At 47.1% G+C, this 22,328-nt stretch overlaps 1 protein-coding gene across 1 annotated transcript in view; it reads left to right on the forward strand.

Moving 5' to 3' along the window:
* Positions 1-2,559: 2,559 nt before the first annotated feature.
* grip2b (glutamate receptor interacting protein 2b) overlaps positions 2,560-22,328 on the forward strand; it is a gene marked incomplete at both ends in the record, with an annotated part of 726,896 nt that continues 707,127 nt past the window's right edge. The window contains one exon of the mRNA XM_084315732.1: positions 2,560-2,731. Coding sequence (XP_084171858.1) covers positions 2,560-2,731 — 172 coding nt within the window. The remainder of the gene's footprint in view (positions 2,732-22,328) is intronic.

Genomic DNA, 22,328 nt, shown 5'->3' on the forward strand with positions numbered 1-22,328 from the left:
ACGACACAGGCCGCTGCACTAAGAAGTGAATTCACTCCTAACTACCGTACCTATGCGTCTGTTAACCCTGTTATGAGGAAGTGAGTTTAACTTACCAGCCCGCACTGCCACAGTCACTCGTCAACACACCTGTTTCCGTGACTGTGGACATACCCACGGGCTTCCCCGTTACACATACATACATACATACACACAATTGACCACTTCCGGCATTTTGAGCTCATGGGAGGTTCGGGGGGGAAGGCAGCGCATTTATTTGATTCCCTCACGCTCTCGTCCCCCCACCCCCCTCCCCCCCGCCCCCCTCCTCCTCACGAGCTCCATGTAACGCGGAAGTGCAGTGGTCTATGCCATGTCGCGCAGCTCCTCTCTGATTGAGTCTCAGACCGTTGAGGGCTGTCAATCATTCAACCCGCGTTTGTGAGTAGCGTGCGCAAATCTGCACGGGCGGGGCTTAGCTGACTCAAATAGCCTATTTTGATTGGATAATAGAATAAAAATATCAACCCGTGCAGGGAAAGTTGCACTTGATTGATTGACAGCTCGCATTACTGCAGTTATGTGAGCACTGCAGGCCTGATCAGAGAGCTCAGAGCTGTCACTTGGCCATTTTTGAAGAAAAAAAAATTCACTGGAAATGTAAATTAATAATAATTATGAGTGAATTTGTGCTTCACGTGTTGTCATGGAATAACCTCCACTGTCATTTGCAGTGTTGGTGTAGTAGGTATACATACTGTAGTGTATTTCAATATCTGTTTTATTGATAGTTACTGCATGGTTCATATGGAAACCTCATCATGAATTCAAACTTCACTGTGTGTCTGACCTCTCAATCAGAAGAGGGCGAGAGCAGAACGATGATGAGTTCATTATGGAGACACACGATCCTGAGATTAAAGAGATGCTGAGAAAATAGATGGAACGGAGGGATGGAGGAGGGGTAAGGAAGGTGTAGAGAGAGGGATATGGGTGGAAGGATGGAGAGAGAGTGGAGGGAGGAGGTGTGGATAAGAGACATGATCCTGGGATTAAATGGGTGATGAGAATAGATGGGATGGAAGGATGGAGAGGGTGGTAGAAAGGTAGAGAGAGAGAGGGTAAGGTAAGAAAGGTAGAGAGAGAGATGGTGGGAGGACATGGAAGTGGGGTGGGCTAAGCTGAGGCTGCGATAAGGGGAAGATAAATAGAGAGAGATGGAGAGAGAGAGAGAGAGGAGAGAGAGAGAGAGAGAGAGAGAGAGAGAGAGAAGAGAGAGAGAGAGAGAGAGAGAGAGAGAGAGAGAGAGAGAGAGAGAGAGAGAAAGAACCATAGAAACAGTTGCCAACTCTGGCAGAAAGAGAGGGGTGGGGGTGGAGAGACTAGCTATCTATTTCCTCTCTCCCTCTCTATTCTCTCCTCTCTCTATTCTCTACTCTATCTCCTCTATCCCCTCTCTATATCTCTCCTCTCTCTATACATGCTCTACTCTCACTCCTCTATCCCCTCTCTACTCTCTATATATCCTCTACTCTCTCCTCTATCTCCTCTATCTACTCTCTATTATCTCTCTATCTCTCTCCCTCCTCCTCCTCTCATTTGTTCTTGCTGCTGCTTGTGTGATGTTGCGCTGAACAGGAAGGGGATGGGGGACGAGCAGAGAATAGAGAAGACAAGGGAGACGAAAAGAGACAAGACAAGGAGACGAAAAGAGACAAGACAAAGAGACACAAGTGGAGGAGAGAAGTGGTAGTGAAGACAAAAGAGGAGAGAAGATAGAGGGATAGAAGAAAGGACCAGGAAATGAGAGGAGAGGAGAGGAGAGGAGAGGAGAGGAGAGGAGAGGAGAGGAGAGGAGAGGAGGAGAGGAGAGGAGAGGAGAGGAGAGGAGAGGAGAGGAGAGGAGAGGAGAGGAGAGGAGAGGAGAGGAGAGGAGAGGAGAGGAGAGGAATGACTAGAGCCCACAGCACTGGAAAGACAGATAGACACTAAATTGCCACTAAGGTACCACTAGTGAACAAGGAAAGTTGTCAGGCTTTCTAAGAGCAGACACGAGTGGAGAGTGGGAGGATAGGAGAGCAGTGAAAGTGGAGAAGGATAGAGTAGAGAGAGAGAGAGAGAGAGAGAGAGAGAGAGAGAGAGAGAGAGAGAGAGAGAGAGAGAGAGAGAGAGAGAGAGAGAGAGAGAGAGAGAGAGAGAGAGAGAGAGAGAGAGAGAGAGAAGAGAGAGAGTGAAAGATGATAGAGAGTAGAGATAGAGTAGAGAGAGTGGTGAGAGTGGTGAGAGAGAGTGGCAAGAGAGAGAGAGAGAGTAGAGAGAGAGTAGCAAGAGAGAGAGAGTAGACAGAGAGAGGGAGAGAGAGAGAAGCACAGCAAGGCTCAGAGAGACAGGAGACTAAAGGCAGAGGGAGGAGAGGAAAGGGGGGGAGTTTGGAAAACAGAGAGTGAGATAGAGAGAGAGGGAGAAGAAGGGGAGATAGGAGGAGGAGCAGGAGAAGAGAAAGGAAGCAGAGACAGACAGTCAGTCGATCTGAAGGAGGAGAAAGACTGAAGAAGAGAGTGGTGCCGGTATATATTCAGGATGGAGCGAATGGAGAGAGTGATGAAGATGATGAAGAGGATGTCCCCGAGGAGGAAGAGGAGGGGGGGAGGAGGAGGAGGGCAGGAGGAGGGCCGATGGGACCCGCAAGGAGAGATGGACAGCCCTGACACACTGTGTGATGAACTCTGCCCTTTCAGGATCTGCATCAGCGGTGAGGGGAAATAACACATGTGTGTGTGTGTGTGTGTGTGTGTGTGTGTGTGTGTGTGTGTGTGTGTGTGTGTGTGTGTGTGTGTGTGTGTGTGTGTGTGTGTGTGTGTGTGTGTGTGTGTGTGTGTGTGTGTGTGTGTGTGTGTGTGTGTGTGTGTGTGTGTGTGTGTGTGTGTGTGTGTGTGTGTGTGTGTGTGTGTGTGTGTGTGTGTGTTTTTCAAAGAGAAGAAATGTGTGCCTGATAGAGAAACATGGGGGATGTGTGTGTTAGAAAGTTTGAGAGTGGTTGTAGTGCATCTGTTTGAGAGAGATTATCTGTGTGTGTATATGTGCGTGTATTTGTGTGTTTTGTTGATTCATGTGCTCATGTGTGCAATGGAAGGAACATAGTTTGAGAGTGGTTAGAATGCATCTGTTTGAGAGAGATTACCTGTGTGTGTGAGTGTGTGTGTGTGTGTGTGTTTTGTTTGTTCATGTGTTTATGAGATATGAGAAGGAACAGTGGAAGGTGTCTCTGTAGACAGAAAGCAAGGCAGCATATTTCTGTGTTTAAGAATTCTTTCTTGAAAGTGTGTGTTTTTGCATATACATTTGAAAAAATATGTATGTGTGTGTGATAGAGAGAAATAGAGAGAGAAAGTGTGTGTCTGTGTTTGTATGGATGTGTGTGTGTGTGGGTGTGTGTGTGTGTGTGTGTAGAATATGTGCATGTGTGTGTGCACCTGTGTGCGTGTGTTTTATGCGTCATCATAATACATACTCTATATTGCGTCATATGACATGTTGATCTCTCCTCCACTCTGTGCTCTTGTTGTGACTGTTTGCTAGTTGGAGTTCTTCAAAGACATCTGAGGCTGCTGTGTCTCACAAAAAACAATAGAGGTTGTTGTCAGAAGTTATCCCCCCCCTGGCTCTGATGGATCACAAACAGAAAGATAACATTCTGAAGTTACTAATGCAAAAAAGCAAAATCACTTTTAGTGCTAATGAAATAGAGTAGCATCTGGTCTGAACTTGAGTTGAACTTGAACTTGTGTACTAAAATCTTTCTGTAGTGGTTGCAATATCACAAATTGTGCCCAGAAAAGCGGCCATTTTATTTACTTGAACTTGAGGACTGCATACCTTTTTTGCAAAGCTTATATTTATATGTTATGCTTATAGCACATGCATAAGCCTGGTCTCTTTTGAAAGATAACATTCTGAAGTTTCTTACACAATGAAGAAAAATCTTTTTTAGTGCTAATGAGTAACATAGGGCTGAACTTGAGTTGAACTTCAACTTGTGTACTCACGTTTTTGTGTAGTAGTTGCAATATTCCAAAATAATATATATTTTTTGAATACGCTGGAAAACACTAATCCATAGCCTGAAATGTGTCTTCTAGAGCAGTGGTTCTCAACTGGTCTAGCCTCGGGACCCAACATTTTCCTTAGTCATTAAGTCGCGACCCAACATTTTTAACCACTATGATTTATGTAAAAAAAAAAATATTTGCAGTAATACGCAATCTTTCAAAACATGAAATAAACACAAAAAAGTGCAACTATTGCTAAAAACCCAATGAAATAAAAGAATAATAAATAATATATGCTTCTTAGCAGATTTCTTAGCTTAACATAACAGACCTAAGTTTGGGGGAACTAATGGGATAACTGGGGTTGCAACAAAAGTGCAACTAGGGCTAAAAACCCAATGAAATTAAATAATAATAATAAATAATTATGCTTCTTAGCAGACTTCTTAGCTTAACATAACAGAACTAAGTTTGGGGGAACTAATGGGATAACTGGGATTGCAAGAAAAGTGCAACTAGGGCTAAAAACCCAATGAAATAAAATAATAATAAATAATATGCTTCTTAGCAGATTTCTTAGCTTAACATAACAGACCTACGTTTGGGGGAACTAATGGGATAACTGGGGTTGCAACAAAAGTGCAACTAAGGGCTAAAAACACAATGAAATAAAATAATAATAATAATAAATAATATATCCTTCTTAGCAGACTTCTTAGCTTAACATCCCAGGGAACTAATGGGATAACTGGGGATGTTGTTTGCTCCTGACAAGAGTCTCAACGTCTGGGGTGATGGTAGACAAAGCAACTCTGAGGTCATGCTCAATGTCCAATCTGTTCCTCCGCTTTGTCTTCAGCTGGACCAGAGCTGAGAAGCCACTTTCATAAAGTTAGGTAGTGAAAAAAAAAAATGTAAAATCGTTTTTTTTTTTTTTTTTTTTAACACATCCGCGACCCACTCAAAATGGCCCTGCGACCCACTTTTGGGTCGCGACCCACCAGTTGAGAAACACTGTTCTAGAGACATCCGGGTAAACCGTGTGCCAAGAAAAAAGCTCTCCATCTCTCTGTCATGTACAGAGGTCTAACGACCATACAAGATAGTAACTGGGCAGGTGGTACATGAGCAGAAACAACCCCCTCAGTAGAAAAATGCTTTTCAAAACAGTCCCGGGTAGGCAGATAGTAAACAAAGACGTTTTTCAAATGGTAAATTATGTTTATTGTAATGTGGGGCTTCCAACCCACGGCCTTTTCCCAAAGGGAAAAGGGATGCTGTCAGTGGGGATTTCAACCCACAACACACACAAAGGGAAAAGGTATGGGAGGACAAACAAGACATACATATAAGACAACTCAAACAAACACTTAGTAGTCACGATACTACCTTGGGCCCATCCCAGGCCACCACAGCTGTGGAGTCTAACCCACACTCCATGCAATAAGATGGCACCGTGCCACACAGGGTTGTGCTTAGGCCATAGATAGGCGAGACAGCAGCCTTCCCACTCTACCATAAGGCAAGTGACTCCAGCAACGAGACTCCCGTGTGTGTGTGCTGTCAGCTACTTGTGCACCCGCCCCTCTTGATGTGATTGCCATCAGCTGTCCTTCATTAGGCAATCAGCACCCTTCAGTATAGGGACGGGCAGCACCTGACAGGAAGAGAAGAAGAGATATCATTAGCTCTCATGTTCACACACACACACACACATACAAACGATACTAATCTGATGTTCACATGGTCTTCCAAATACAGTAATAATGATAATGACCAACCCACGTACGTCACACCTCCCCCCATAAGAGCGAACCCGCAGGGTTAGCAAAACATTATCACTTATTATCAACCAACATCCGATTAGTACCAACAGAACAAAAATAAATAGAAATCACACTCCATATAGACCACATGCCCCTATTTTGGGCCCACACGGTCAACCACCACCTCACCCAATACCAGACGCATCAGCCGCCGGACGTGGCTGGCACCTTCCTCATACCGAGGCCATGACGGTATACTGTAGTCAACCATACGCAAATTTCTCAATGGTGTTCGCACTCCCAACATCAACCCCGTGCGTCCTGTAAGGCACATTAGAACACAACACAGCATGTGAAACAACAGTCCTGTCACATCTCAACTCCGACGAGACGCGGGCAGGACTTTCCATTAGCCTATTCACATGACACCAGTGTGTCCTCCTCCGCCGCCCGAGCGTATGCAACATATACTTAGTGGCAGAGACCTTTCCTCTTACCACATAAGGTCCTGAGAACCGGGCAGTGAGCACCGTACTTGGCGTGGGCAGCACAATAAACACCTCATCCCCCGCCTCAAAATGCCTAGGGACAGCACAAATAGAAGGGACATTGGGGTGATTATTAATCAATGCATCACACAACAAGTTAGTAAACGGAGCGTCTCCAACCTCCAACACAGGGACGACCTTACCCCCAGCGATATCATTCCCCATGACGAAATCCACGCCCTTTACGGGAAAACATGGGCGAACCGCGACCAGAAAACAACCTGTGATCAGTGCAGACTGTACATGCACCTTCTGCAACGGCACGCGCACACACCCCATGCCAATACCTCTCACCAATCCGCTCGACCGACAGGAGTCCACATCCAATGGTAACACATCAGCCAGGATGAACGATTGAGAGGCTCCTGTATCACGGAGTATTCTCACCCGTTGGTAGTCCCCAACTTTACCCGACAGGGACACCCAACCATCAAACAAAAAGGCCTCAAAAGAGCTATGCTGGTCAGGACATGACACCGTACCAATCAACCCCACCCCTTTCGGTTCCTGGGCTGACTCCCTGGTCTCCTGTCGATCCCTTAGCGCATGACAGTCCTTCACAAAATGCCCTTCTTTTTTACAATAATGACACACCCTTTCAGACGGCGGAGAGCGTGATCGGAATGCTCGCTCGTCACCCAAGGCATTTCGAGACGGCGGTGAGCGAGGTCGGAATGGTCGCTCGTCACCTCCGCGATACGGCGGCCCCGACGGAGAAAACGCGCCCCCTTCTACATACACACCATTTCGTACAGAAACATTTTTGTGGATCATTGCTAACTCGTCACACAAAACTGCAGCTTCCTGGAGGGTAGAAACCTTTCGCTCCTCTAACTGTATTATCATGTGTTCGGGCACAAATTTTTTAAATTGTTCAATGAGGATTAACTCGCTCAAAGCCTCGACCCCATCCACCTTACACGCTTCACACCAACGAGTGAACATCATCCGTTGTTCATGGGAAAATGCCACATGTGTTTGCGAGGGAGCTTTACTTAGTCCCCTAAACCGCTGCCTATACGCCTCCGGCACCAGTTCATATACGCGCAAGACAGCACCCTTCACTTTCTCATATACCATGCTGTCCTCCTTCGATAATAACTGGCATGCGTCCTGAGCCCTACCCGTGAGCTTATATTGCACTAATAGTGCCCACTGATCCTCCGGCCAATGCGCAGCCCCCGCTACCCGCTCAAAATTAACAAAAAATGCTTCCACCTCAGACTCTCGAAAAACAGGAACCATAGCAATATGCTGCCCAACATTAAAACTGCCCTGGTAACCTTCAGATGAGGGCGAAGAAGAGCCAACACTCTCCAGTTCCATCCTCTTTAGTGTAATCTGGAGCTCTCTATCTCTCTCCCTCTCCCTTCCTCGCTCTTCCCTGTCTCTCTCCCTCTCCCTCTCCTCTCTGTCTCGTACAGCCGCTTTGTCCTCTCTGTCTCGTACAGCTGCTTTGTCCTCTCTGTCTCGTACAGCCGCTTTGTCCTCTCTGTCTCGTACAGCTGCTTTGTCCTCTCTGTCCTCTCTGCGCAAAAGCGCTCTCTCCTCCATCTGGAGACGGGCAAAACGCAGACTAGAGCGCGTATGGCCAGAAGACGTGGATTCTTTATCCGAATCGCCCGCGCCCTCACTTTCAGCTCTGGGCGTACTACCATTCTTCCTAATAGCACCACCCTCCGGGTTAAGATCACGCAAGGAAGAGTCAACCCATTCGCCAGTGTGTTCAACCTCCTGGTCACTATGACTCACTACTCCCCGAGCCGTGCTAAACACCTGTTGCTCCACCAACCCCGCTATTACAGCTGCCTTCATATCCGCCTTGGATTGGGAACTTTGCACAGTAATATTATAATGCTTAGCAATAAGGCATAATTCCGCCTTAGTGCAACCTTTCACCTGATCCTCTGTCGGATCCGCCACGAAGACTTCAAAAACAAACGCTGACGCAGCCATATTATGTCTTTATGCGTGCGTAAAAAAAATATATATATATATATCACGTCCTCACTTAATTAACCATGACCGTGCACAATAATAATAGACACATTTTGCTTTTATACCTCTTAACCAAAACAATCCAACTGACCACATCTACTAAATGAAAACAATAACAAATGGTCCTAACCACTCAACTAGGAGTCACCTGTGTCACTCTAGCCTATCCCAGATAAACTACTCCACTACCTGGATGAAAGGCTACACATATCTTCAGTCGCTTACCGATTTCATTGCGCGCTCCACCGGAATCACGACTCGTGCCCCCCACCCTCTAGCCAAGCAGGTGACCCCCCCCCCTGTTACCTATGTGGCAGAAAAATAGAATGGTTAAGAGCATCACAACAACAATGGTTTACATCAATCAACTGTGCACGGACAATGGAACCCACTAACTTACCAATTTAGAAAACGCTATTTTATTACACCTGATATGCTTCAATCGACAAGTCACCCCGTTATTTTACCAACAAGGAACCATACAATTGCGCAAACTTAACGAGCCCCCATGTCATGTACAGAGGTCTAACGACCATACAAGATAGTAACTGGGCAGGTGGTACATGAGCAGAAACAACCCCCTCAGTAGAAAAATGCTTTTCAAAACAGTCCCGGGTAGGCAGATAGTAAACAAAGACGTTTTTCAAATGGTAAATTATGTTTATTGTAATGTGGGGCTTCCAACCCACGGCCTTTTCCCAAAGGGAAAAGGGATGCTGTCAGTGGGGATTTCAACCCACAACACACACAAAGGGAAAAGGTATGGGAGGACAAACAAGACATACATATAAGACAACTCAAACAAACACTTAGTAGTCACGATACTACCTTGGGCCCATCCCAGGCCACCACAGCTGTGGAGTCTAACCCACACTCCATGCAATAAGATGGCACCGTGCCACACAGGGTTGTGCTTAGGCCATAGATAGGCGAGACAGCAGCCTCCCTACTCTACCATAAGGCAAGTGACTCCAGCAACGAGACTCCCGTGTGTGTGTGCTGTCAGCTACTTGTGCACCCGCCCCTCTTGATGTGATTGCCATCAGCTGTCCTTCATTAGGCAATCAGCACCCTTCAGTATAGGGACGGGCAGCACCTGACAGGAAGAGAAGAAGAGATATCATTAGCTCTCATGTTCACACACACACACACACACATACAAACGATACTAATCTGATGTTCACATGGTCTTCCAAATACAGTAATAATGATAATGACCAACCCACGTACGTCACACTCTCCATTTCCTCACCCAAGTAAATTCATTCGGAATTTTTTATCACTTCCTGTCTTCACTTGTCAATTTTCACCTAGATCCCTGATTCGCACACCCCCACGTGGGATATCACTGGAAAGCTCATTGTTGGCTACAAGTTACAACGCTGACCAGTCATTTTCACAATCGGCGGATGATTCTGGAGCCTCGGGAGTCCGGGGTGATAATCGGACGTGCGTGTGTAAAAAGTCGCACACCTGATATATCGGCATGTAAATCAAGAACCGAGGCACGGATTTTGTCGACTGAGGTGGCATTCGAACGGCAACAAATAGCGCTTTAATTCGGTAATTTAAATGTTTGGCGAAAAATGCAGCCTGAGCCTTCAGAGGCTCGCAAAATGCCATGAAACTGAAACTGAAACTGAAAAACAATGAAACCCGGAAATGTTCATGAATTTATAAACACCCCCCGGACAGGACGTGAAAAGAGGACATGTCCGGGCAAAATAGGACGTTTGGTCACCATACTTAAATTGTTAGGATGTATATACTTGGCATATAAAAAGTGTCCTTTTCCTTTCACAAAAGATTTGGCTAAAATCTTTAATAAAATGTTGTCCCTATCTAGCAGCTCTTTCTCCTACAGTACTTGTATGAAAAGCAGACATGGGAGCAAATAGACATCCTAACTAAACTAGACAGATTAATCTAAGGGTCAGTCCCCGACCCCGACCAGGTGAGATCAGGGTAGGTTGAAGGAGAGAGAGAAAAGATGGGTCTTAAGCAGGGATTTAAAAGCTTCGACAGAGCAGGCGCCCCTGACGACAGCAGGTAATTTGTTCCACAGGTAGGGAGTGCGGTAGAGAAAGGCTCTGTGGCCGGCGGATTTCTTTTTAACCCTAGGAATCTATAGAAGCCCTGCATTTTGTGAGCACGAGCGGGCAAGTATCGAGAGATGAGATCGGGTAGATAGAGCGGTGCGAGCCCATTTAAAATGTTGTAGGTGAGGAGTAGCACTTTAAAGTCAGATTGGGCTTGAATAGGAAGCCAGTGTAAGGCGGCCAAAACTGGTGTGATTTTCTAGTTTTAGTTAGTATCCGTGCAGCCGCATTTTGCACGAGTTGAAGATTTTTTATGCTTGAATTAGGTAGGCCTGAAACGATTCAACCTCTGTGTGTATATCATGTCATGATGTGGTTATAATACCGTTTACTATAATTGGCTTATGCTGTACTTATTAAGAAAAGTTCCTGATTCTGAACCCGTTTTCTTCAAGAGTGCCTGTGTTTCCTTGAGTCTCAAATGATAAAGACCATGACCATTATTTTCAAGTAAAGTGATTCTGAATAGTATTATCCATGCTTTTATCACAGCAGGTTTTGGCTGCATTAACATTCATCAGGCTTTCCGATAAAATATATTATACAGTATGAATTCACATCAAAAGCAGAGTGGGGGAATTATGAAACCTGCCAACAGCAAGCAGCTCACAATGGCTAAATGGCATACAGGTACAGTACTTGGATAAACACATCACAAGCTCTAGCTATCTACCACTTGAAAGCAGCTTGCTGTGCTTAAAGAATGAAGTGCATGATTACTACAGTACAGTACATCACCTATGTGTCTGTGTGGGTTTTCCATACAGCCATTTACTCTCTTCATAGACAATAATTTAGCTCCCTCTCCTCTGTTACACTTTTTTAACAGATTATGTTTAGAAGAAGTAACTCTATTTGTCAAGTATATTAAGTTTACATAAACCACGAATGCATCCTCTGCATTGATAAGCCATCATAACTACTTAGGAGCAGTGGGCAGCCACAATCCAACACCCAGGGACCAACTCCAGTTGTAATGGCAGTACTGTGGTCAAGGGCAGTGGCAGAAGTATGTACCTAGCATGCATGTCTTTTATGATGTGGGGGAAAACCGGAGTACCCAGAGGAAACCCACGCGAACACTGGGGAACACGCAGACTAATCACTGCGCCACGCCGACGGCCCAAAGCACTATGTTGTACTGGCATTAGGACGTCTTTGTGGTTTTTGATGTTTTGATAAAGTTGACACTGTAATGTTGCATGTTGATGTGTTACACATACATATGTATCGTCTAAACAGCCATAATGGTACATAGCGGAAATGTGGTTGGAATAGGGTTGTGTTCAACACTTGGGAGACTGTGATTGACTTCCTGGTACTTTTTGTTCTTCAAAAACGAAGATGTCAACTTTGTGACTCTGCTCTTGAACAGTGGATATTCTGCTGGATAGGATGAGTCATGCTTTAGTATGCTTGTAGAAAAAACATGGCACTATTCAACCCTGAGATGTCCCTTGTCGTTGATGGCCTTTTTCAGCTGTGTGTGTGTGTGTGTGTGTGTGTGTGTGTGTGTGTGTGTGTGTGTGTGTGTGTGTGTGTGTGTGTGTGTGTGTGTGTGTGTGTGTGTGTGTGTGTGTGTGTGTGTGTGTGTGTGTGTGTGTGTGTGTGTGTGTGTGTGTGTGTGTGTGTGTGTGTGTGTGTGTGTGAATGTGTGTGTGCGTGTGCTTAAGAAGAATATTTAGGTACTAAATTTCGGTGTTAAATCCCTTCAGTTATCTCTCTCTTTCTCCCTCTGCTTCTTCTCTCCATCTCCCTCTAACCCTCTCCCTTGCTTCCTCTCTCCATCTCGCTCTCTCTCTGTCCCTTCTCTCTCTCTCCCTTCTTCTCCCTCTATCCCTTCCTCCCTCTCCCTCCTTCTCCCTCTACTCACCTCCCTCTCTTTCCATCTCTTCTTCCCCCTCTCTTGGGATAGGATATGACAGTCTGTGGGTGGAAAGACTAAATCAGCATTAATTTCCTCCTCTCTCTATATACTCCTACCATCCTGGTCCTCACCAGAGCATTCCAGAGACACCACAGCCTTATTCACTGCAGCTTTCAAATTAATTTCACTGGGGCATCCTAAGGGTTCACCAGGCTAATTTGAATACTATATATTCATAATGGTGTGAGTTTTAGTCTGTCGGACACAGTAGGCCTACACTATCTAATAAAGCAGAAATGTTGATTTTAGTGCAACTACTATGTGTATCAAATGATACTATTAGCGTATAGTTCCAGAAGCAATGCCTGGCTCCTGAGTGTGTTCAACTTCAGTATATTAAAACATCGGGACAGTTTGATAGAGGATGTTGAAAACTGTTACATTTGAGTTTTTTACAGATATTTGTTGGGACTTGGGACACAAAGTTTGAAACCGGGACAAACCAGGACGTCTGGTCACCCTACCTTTAAAGCAGCTTCAGTAAATCAAGTCTTCACTTAAACTTCATCCTAAAATCCCTTTGACAACACATTGACCGTTTAAGTGCAGCCTTTGAGTTGCTCAGGACATGTCTTTGCTCTCAATGGGCCCCATTCATCACCATATTCTTTATGTAGGAAACACTGACAGATGCTGAAACACAGCACCAAAACATACATAAATGAAACATGCATGGCAAATGTTAAAGTAGAGGCTCTGCCTACATTACGCCTGATATCTATTTTCACTGCAAGTATGAAAAATGTTTCTGTCAAAATATGCAATGATGTCTGCATTATGCGTGAGTGAAGAGGGTGATGCATTTTGCTCGATTGATGTGGCTTTTTCCTAGCATACTGTAGGGTATAGGAAACAGTGCAGTCCAAAAACCTCCTCTCTGGCAGCTGTAACTGCAGGGTGAGAGGGACAAATCTTTGCATATTATTTACATTTTGTAAGGTGCACAGTGTCATGGTTCAGAGGCTAGTTTATGTATGTTATTAGTTTAAAAATGACATCCTGAATCAAAACAAAATAATTTTGAGTTATTTTGACACTTACCTTCTCAGGTAGCTTTCTATCTTCAAGGGATGCGGTTTTCCTCTAAGGACAGTTTGTTTATTCAGGTACGCAAGTTTATCTTAGAATTCTTTCACTTCTCTTGTTCTCCCATAACCTTTAACTATATACTTTCAGTATAGAAACAACATTTGACATGCTTTGTACAGAATTGTCCTACTGGTTATAATTATACAGTATAGTATTGTTCATCTAATAGTGACACACTCAAGTGTTTCGCTGGGAGTGCATAACAAGCATAGGCAATAACCATAATTAGACAACAAGCTATAAGCAAGACAAGTCCGATGTAACATGATTGACTCTGCATGTTTGTCACGGACTAGAGCCAGTCTAGGGGTATTCGCGGTTTAGCAATCCAAGCTCTAACCATAACATTAAGTGTAGTACTGAGGAAAAGAATGAGGAAACAGAATAAATGGTCTGGTTTTCAAAGAAGACAAGATAAATAACAGTACGGGTTAGCTCACCACATCAATAAAAGAAAGGTCTCTGGCCCGACGCCAACTCTGTCTGCCATAGTAGTTCAGTTCAGTTTGGCACTCCGGTGACAAAAACAAAATACTGGTTTTCAAACAAAACAAATGTCCCTGGGTATTTCACGACAAGTAGCTTCTTGTCTTGTGGTGACAGCGCTCCACTTCCTCATCCCACACTCTTTACTATCTGCATCACAAGCTTACCATCTGTCTGGGAACACCTGCTGACCTTTACTGTCTGTGTCACAAGCTTAACATCTGTCTGGGAACACCTGCTGTGTCTCAAGCTTAACATCTGTCTGGGAACACCTGCTGTGTCACAAGCTTAACATCTGTCTGGGAACACTTGCTGACTTTTACTGTCTGTGTCACAAGCTTACCATCTGTCTGGGAACACCTGCTGACCTTTATTGGTGATTAGTTCCGGCCCCCGGTGACATTGGCACTCATTTGCACACTTTTATCAATCAGCATTTATTTCCCTCAATGAAAACCAGCTTATAGACCATAGGTGAATCAAAGGAAGGGTAATGGAAAAGGAAAATGGAGACCCCTATCATATCCCAGGAGATGGGATCCAGGAGATGTTTCAGGCTAGGATTTTTATGTTTTGCCATGCAGGGTGAATATGAGAAAAAAGTTGTGGCCATACCAGCAACACATACATAACTGCAACCTTTTAGCACCTTTATTTTACATTGGGAAGGCTTTGGGAACACATGGAGGCGAATTCACAAAGAATGGATTGCGCATGTGATTTGAGCAGACCTGTCCATGGTGCTGAATCTTTAGGCCGATGTTAGTTACTGTGCCAGCAGGGGCGTCAATTTGGTATGGCAAGGTATGGCACTCGCCATACCTTGGCAAATAAAAATGTAAAAAAAAAAAAAAAAAAAAAAAAAAATTATATATATATTTTTTTTTTTTTTTTTTTTTTTAACAAACACATAAACATAAACATGACAACATAACATTAGATATACAAACAGTGCACATCCAATGAAATTACCATTTAAATAAATGTAATATACAAGGTATACACCTAATACTTGCTATCTAATACCCTATACATATATGCTCTCGCTCGCTCCCCCCCCCGGGCCCCCCCCCTTGGATAATCCATCCAATTATTTACAATTTTTTATGTTGATTTAAAATTCGAATGTCAACATTATGAACGAAGCTTCAAACTATTCGGTACAGCCCTAGCATGTTTTGATATTGTCAATTATCTCACTTTTACTAGGTGACTTTTACTGTGACTAACTGAAATATGCCCAAAAAAAAGGAAAATGGAAATTTTTTTTATCAAAGGGCAGCAGAGACAAGTGATACAGGGACACAGGTAAGGTCTGGCTTAGTGATTATAACAGTGCAGTTCAGCATTCAGTAACCCATACTTTTTGTGAATGTGTTTTTGATACTACATTCTGTTGAACACACACCTCAAAACCGTACCTAAGGAAAATTGGCTCAATTGCAAGAAAAGTAATAGACAGTTATGATATTACATTCTGCATAATTCGTATGCAAAATATTGTGGTTCCCTGCTTTAGTCTGTTGACACATTTCTATACTAAAAATGCTTGTGTAGTCCTGTGTCATACCTAAATGTCATATAACTGAATTGTATAGAAACAACTCACCAAAAGTGACTATTGCACAACTGATTTGACAAAAAAATCCACCAAGGGGGGGAAACCACCGGCCTCACCGGCCAGTGGCGGGTAGATGGGAAGAATCTACCCGCCAAGCATATTTCTTACCTGCCAAATTTTTTTTGATTAAAAAAAATATATATATATTTTATATAAAAAAAATATTTTTTTAATAAAATATATATTATATAATCATACTTGTAGTTGTATTATCTGCGAGACATCGCCACCACGCAATAAGTCAAAATGCTCGCTATCTGCAAACAGCTCCACTGTTTGTGTGTACTCTAGTAGCCTCCAGCTCCAAAAAGGATTCTCCTGTGCTGCAGCGGGACCCTATACTAATACTCTACATTCAGCATGCAAGGATTCTCCGGCGCTGCAGCTGGACCCTATTGGTATAATGTTAGGGTTCTTTGGTCAAATCACATTCAACATGCCCTCAGCTACAATACGCATTGAATCAATGTTATAAGACATTGATATCAGGAGCTATCTGTAGCTACTGCTAGCCCGCTAGGTAACGTTAAGACAATTTAGTTTACTGGGACATATAGATCTAACGTGAGCTAGCTAACGTGAGCTAGCTAACGTGAGCTAGCTAACGAGGGAACGGAGGTATTATGCACTCGAGTCGACTATTGCTGGAGCATTTGTTGATATCAGTAGCTAGCCAGCTAGATACCGTTAGACAATGCCTCGTCATGTATTAAACTAAAAGTGAATAGTTGACTGGGTCATTGTTTAAACAGTAACGGTAGCTCATGGAGGTCCGGTCTAGACTAGAGCAGACTGCCTCTGTGTTGATAGGAGCAGAAGCCAATAGTATCCCGCTGCAGGGCTGGGCGGATATGACTCGTTGCCACGGTTTCTTTCAAAATAAGAGTATCATACGAACTGAATGCTGCTAACTGCCGGAGCCATCGATATTATGACTGGAACTGCGCTTGGAGCGGAAATGAGACCCGCACAGATTTTCAAAATAAGAGTATCGTTATGAACTACACGTCTACACGCCACACGGCGGGCAGACCCCCCAGTGGCAAGCGCCAAAGGTAAAAACTGAGCGCCCCTGGCGGGCGGCAGGCTTTAATTTCGCCCCCTGGTTGTCAGGCATGGTGGTCGGAGGGGCCGTAGGCGATGATTATTCGCCACGCTTCCGTGAGTCTGCCTCAGGGCAGCTCTGGCTGCAATTGTAGCTTACCACCACCGGTATGACTGTGTCTGAACGAATAATGGACTCTGTAAGCGCTCTGATCCAATCCATTATTATTATTATTATTACTAGCATGAGTAATACTGCTCGTTGTCCCGTGAGACAGCCGTGTGATGTATTGGCGCGAGGGGCAGGATATTTGGGAAAACATGGTCGTCATGACTCTCTTTTTGGGTGTTTTCCCAACTATCCTAGTGTGCACGGCTAATGCTAATGCTACAATGCTGGGTCTCCGTTCTTTGTTCCCCGCCGAGGGCTGTCTTTACTAAAAGGTCTTCCCTCCTCTTAACCATTCATGCTGATAGTCAATCGGTGTGTAATGTTGGGGGTTTAGCGGGGGCCTGTTTACCATTTTCATGGGTGGATGGGCTGAGGCCCAGGGCTGGTGTGCTTTTTGTGAATCTATGAATTGTGTGCGGGACTGTTGTTTTTCTCTGGTCTGCATCCCCTTAACAATTGTGTGTATGGGCTAGCCCATTCTGCAGTGTGTTAGTGGAGTTTTCGTTCATTTATTCATTTACCCTTTCATGGGTGCACACCACAGTGGAGGTTGCTGCATGCCTACTGGTGAGGCAGTGCTTCACTAGTAGTAGTCTTTTGTCTGCAGCCACCACTGGTGCTCCGTGCTTGTGAAGCAGGTGGCATCAGTCCTTTGCCTCTGACACGGTGTCCCGCCCGGCCGACGCCATGAGGCGAGTCGGCCCGGCAGGTGGCTGGTGGGCTGTTAAAGCCTATACCGCCGCGGTATAGAATTAGCAGCAACTAGCAACATTGTTCGAATTGCTGTTTTTTCTGTCAAAAATGGTGTCGGTGGTGGGGCCTTAGGGCCAGCCGACGACGAAACATTGCGCAAGGTTTTGAGGTTATTAGCTTTTGACCTAGCCACAAGCTATAACCGCAGGGAGGGCTAGGATGCTGTCAACGCTTGTTTACAGACATCTTTGGTTAGATCAGTCTCCCCTTGAGGAGGAGAGAAGGTTTTTCCCTCCTCAGGGCTCCCCTCTCCGCGGAGGGAATTGGTCTTTCCGCAGGAGCGCGGGCGGTATTTGACCTAGGCCCCACACCGCCTCACGTTGCGCAGCCAGAGGTGAGGGCGCGGCCTCGCCAGCGGCTGTGGCGAGGCCCCCAACCAGCGGTCATGTTTCCCCCGCCTTAGGTACCCTGGACACAAAGACAACAGGTGATCACAAGGCCGACAGCCTTGGCGGCCGAGGGATCGGCTACATTACATGAGCACGCCCTAAAAAAACGTTGCTGTCTAGCTCGCTCTCCGGTAACTCCCCCCCCCAACACCAGCGGGATACAGGCTCTGAGGCCCAGGGGGCCGCAGCGCGAGTTCCCCCAGCCCCGCCCTCGCCAGGCCGGGTATCATGTTAGTGCCTCCCATGGCCGGAAGACCGGCGGTGGTCAGTCAGGCGCGCGTGATTTGGGTGGTAGTAATATCAGTGTGTAGGAACCCACCCTATCGGGCAGTGTGGGGACCTCACGCCTTGCATGTCCAGCTGTAGAACAGTTCCTCAGCAATCCATGCTGGGGAGGTGTTCAGTGGGGGAGCTTTTGTCACCCAGTGTGATGTCAGCTTCCCCCGTATCAAACCGGCCCTTTCTGTCGGGGTCCTCCCTTGGGTGCGATTGCCTCATTGGTAGTGTCAGGGTGCGATATTCCAGCTCCACGAGATGCCCTGCTTGCGCGGTTGGCGAGTCCAGGGTTGGCAACGCACAGCGGGTGGGACCGGGCCGCCTATCTACGGTTCCTGGCTGACCAGCGCCAAGTGGCGGCGGGTGCTCTTGGGATTATCATCACATATGGCTACAGCAGTGCTATATGTTGAGGTGGATGGAGCGAACGCTGAGGCGGGGACTTGTGTTGCAGTTTGCACAACCCCACCCGTTTTCAGGTTTGGTACAGACCTTATTGTCAGGGTCAACAGCAGTGACAGCTCTGGCCGACGAGATCCAATCTCTGTTGGCGAAGCAAGCCATCGTCGTGGTCCCAAAGGAGGATGTGTGGTGTTTCCTCCAGGTATTCTCTGGTGCTCGAGAAATCGGGGGGGGGGGTGTCAGACCCATACTGGACCTGTCCCATGGAAGGTTCAGAATGTTGACCGTCTCCCACATGTTAGACGCTGTCAGGTGGGGGCCTTCCATCCTAGGGCTTACCTACGCTTCCTTTGCAGGGCTTAGCGTACGGGTACCAGAGGGTTCCGTTCGGCTACTTTCTGGCTCCCCGCATCTTCACCAAGTGTGTGGAGACCGCGCTGGAGCCTCTGCGTCGTCGGGGGTTACGAATTGTATTCTGCCCTGGACGACGTTCTGGTCCTTGGCCGGTCAGGGTAGATCGCCAGGTCTCATACCAGGCAGGTGGTGTCTCACCAGCCTGGGTTTTGCTGTAGACTGGAAGTAGAGTTCTCCTCTTCCCAGTCAACGGGTGGAGTACTTGGGCTTTTTCTAAGCTCAAGGTCTATATGGGCATCCCTCTCGGAGCGGCGGCGAGTGGTTGGGTTATCGGCGCGCTCGGGAGGTTCCGTCCTAGGACGGTTACGGCGCTGTCCGTGATGCGCCTGCTGCTGGGGTCCCTCTTGGCCTCCTTTTCATGAGGAGGATGCAGAGGTGGTTTTTTTTCCCAGTATGGAAATGGACCCGATGTGAGACATATGGAAGCGGCTGAAGGTTCCCATGTCAGTACTGGGGGACCTCGTCTTCTGGGGAGGGTCTGGTGCCCTCACCTGCGGGGTCCCCGTGGGCAGCAGGCTGTCACACGTCACGGTCTTCACCGACGCCTCCCTCATGGGATGGGGGGGGGACGTGTCGGGCCAACGCAGTAGGGGGCAGCTGCCATGCTGCCCGGTCTGCGCTACATTCAATTTGTTGGAATTGAAGGCAGTCCTTCTGGTCCTCAAACGGCTCGACCACCTTGTGGTGGGCAAGCATGTTTTGGTCAGGACAGACAACACGACGTCAGCGTTGTATATTGTCAGACAGGGTGGAGTGCGCTCCCCCCATCTGCACCGGGCGGCGGTCGGGCTCTGGCTTTGGGCGTTCTCCATCTGCTCTGCCTGAGGGCTCTCCACATCCCCGGCAGGGTGAATGTGGGTGCAGGTGTGATTTTGCGGGGCGGTCCTCACCCTGACGAGTGGGGATTACGTCCAGACATAGTCGGGCAGGTCTGGGACCGATTCCGTGGCCGTCCGGGATTCTGTACGCATTCCCCCCCCTTACACCTGATAGCTCAGCTGTTGGGGCGGGTACGTCAGGAGCGCAGGACTTGGTCCTGGTCGCGCCGGGCCGGGGCTCAGCTGTGTGGTCCCCGGCCCTGATTCAGCTCTTGGTGGCCCCGCCGTGGCCTGTTCCGTGGTCACCGCGGGCCCTCTCTCAGGCATGCAGAACTCTGTTCTGCCTCCTGTTCTGGGGCAGCCTCTAGGCTTGGCTGCTGACAGTGTGAATCTGGTGGGGATGCGTCTTGACTATTCTGTGGTTAACGCTATCCGGTACGCGCGCGCTCCGTCCTCTACCGCGGCTTACGCTGGGGAGTGGCGTATGGTCGAGTGTGGGGGCGGAACATTGTTCAGTCACCCTCTCGTGGAACATTCCTGCTTGCCACTCTGCGTCTCAAGCCTGTGGAACGTTCTCTGTCTCCGAGTGGGTCCTCCAACTGGTCCTGGGCCGGTTGTCGGAGGCCCCGTTTGAGCCTCTTTAGCAGGCACCATTGGATCTGCTGTCTTGAAGACAGCGTTCTTTTTGGCCATCACCTCCGCTAAACACGTGGGTGAGCTGTGTGCTCTCTCGGTGCAGCCTGAGTGCCTGTCTATTCGGCCGATAGTGGTGCGACTCTGAGGCCTAATCCAGTCTTCGTGCCAAAGAATATCCGGAGCTCTTTCGCTCCAGGGATATTGTGGTTCAGGCATTCGTCCGCCTCCTCACGCTAGTGAGTTGGAGGCGGGCCTTCACCTGTCGTGTCCTGTCCGTGCACTGGGGGTTTACCTCAGGACTCTGGCTCTCAGGGCTTCCGTTCAACTGTTTGTTTGTTACGGTGGCCCTTGCGCGGGTGAGGCCCTTGTGCGGGGGCGTTGCCTTTTGCTGCACGTTGGCTGGACAGGTCCCCCCTCGGGCTGCTGCCCTGTTAGGGGGGGCCTCGGTGGAGGACATCTGTGCTGCGGCCTCCTGGTCCTCCCTGGGTCCCTTCGTTAAGTTTTTCCCCTCATGGACATGACTGGGGGTTCTGTCTCCCAGGCGGTTCTGAGGTCTGGGACCTCTCCTGCGTCTCGCCTTTGGTGGGCTAGCAGGGGTGTGTAGGTGTGTGCCACGGGGTGATGTGTCACACGTGGTCTCGCCTGTGCTGTGCGTTTTTCAGGGGATCTCTGGTTCCCCCTTTTTCGCACTTTTGTGGAGTTGACTGCCTCCCCCCCTTCGTTAGTACGGGCGGGTGGACGGGACTCCCCTCCTCCCTGGTAGTGGGGCTTACGGGCCCTCAGGGGGTACACTTGTCGGGTCACGCGTCTGCTCTGTCCCATATCTCATAATGGCAAAGAGCGAGACGCGATGACCAGTATGATAATATAACGAAAGGTTATCCTATAACCTAGTGAATACTGGCAGATATGAATACTGGCAGAGCGTCTTGCTCTTAGCGCCCTGAGGTCCCTTGGTTGGGTTTTCAGTGTTGGAAACTTTTTCTGAGGAAGGTAGAGTGTGACCATGTCCGGTGTCATATAGTAGGACCCGGGGGCGTGGTCTGGTCACGTGCATATGAGTGCAATTGTTTGTTCGTGAGCACAGTAGGTGCTAGGAGATAAGAGATATCTCATAATGGCAAAGAGCGAGACGCTCTGCCAGTATTCATATAACTAGGTTATATGATAACCTTTCGTTTCTTGTTAAGATTAAAATATACCATAATTTCCGTGCTCCTCAGGATGCAGATCCACATCCATGGGCAGACCGGCTCTCATGGCAATGTTGTGCAGGATGCAGCACACTACAATGATCTGGAATGCTTTGGGGGGACTATATAGCATTGCCCCACTGCTACGATCCAGGCATCTAAACTGGCTTTTTAAAATGCCAAATGTGCGCTTGATCACACCGCGCATTCTGATGTGAGCCGCCTCTCCAACATTGGTAGGATTACACACAGGAGTCATCAGCCATGGCTGGAGTTGGTAGCCGCCGTCACCTATGATACAAAAGCACATTTGCAATGAATATTACAGCACAAACGTTTTCTCAAAACAACTTTCTTACCCAGTAACCAGGGATTGTCATCCATGTCTTGCATCATTCTGTAAAGACTGCTGTTCCTAAAAATGTTGCTGTTGTGCACAGACCCAGGGAATTTGGCAACCACATTCGTCATTATATTACTGGCGTTGCACACTACCTGGGTGTTGATTGAATACGTTTGCTTCCTATTTCTAAAAACATGTTTGTTTTCGCATGGTGGTACAATTGGAACGTGAGTGCAGTCAATAGCGCCCACAACATTGGGGAAGCCGACAACATTAAAGAAATCCTGCTTTGTCTCCTCAATTTCTCGTCTGTCTGGGGGACGTTT

Source organism: Notolepis coatsorum (genome assembly GCF_963971535.1).
Source record: "Notolepis coatsorum genome assembly, chromosome: 6".
In the NCBI taxonomy this organism is placed as follows: domain Eukaryota; kingdom Metazoa; phylum Chordata; class Actinopteri; order Aulopiformes; family Paralepididae; genus Notolepis; species Notolepis coatsorum.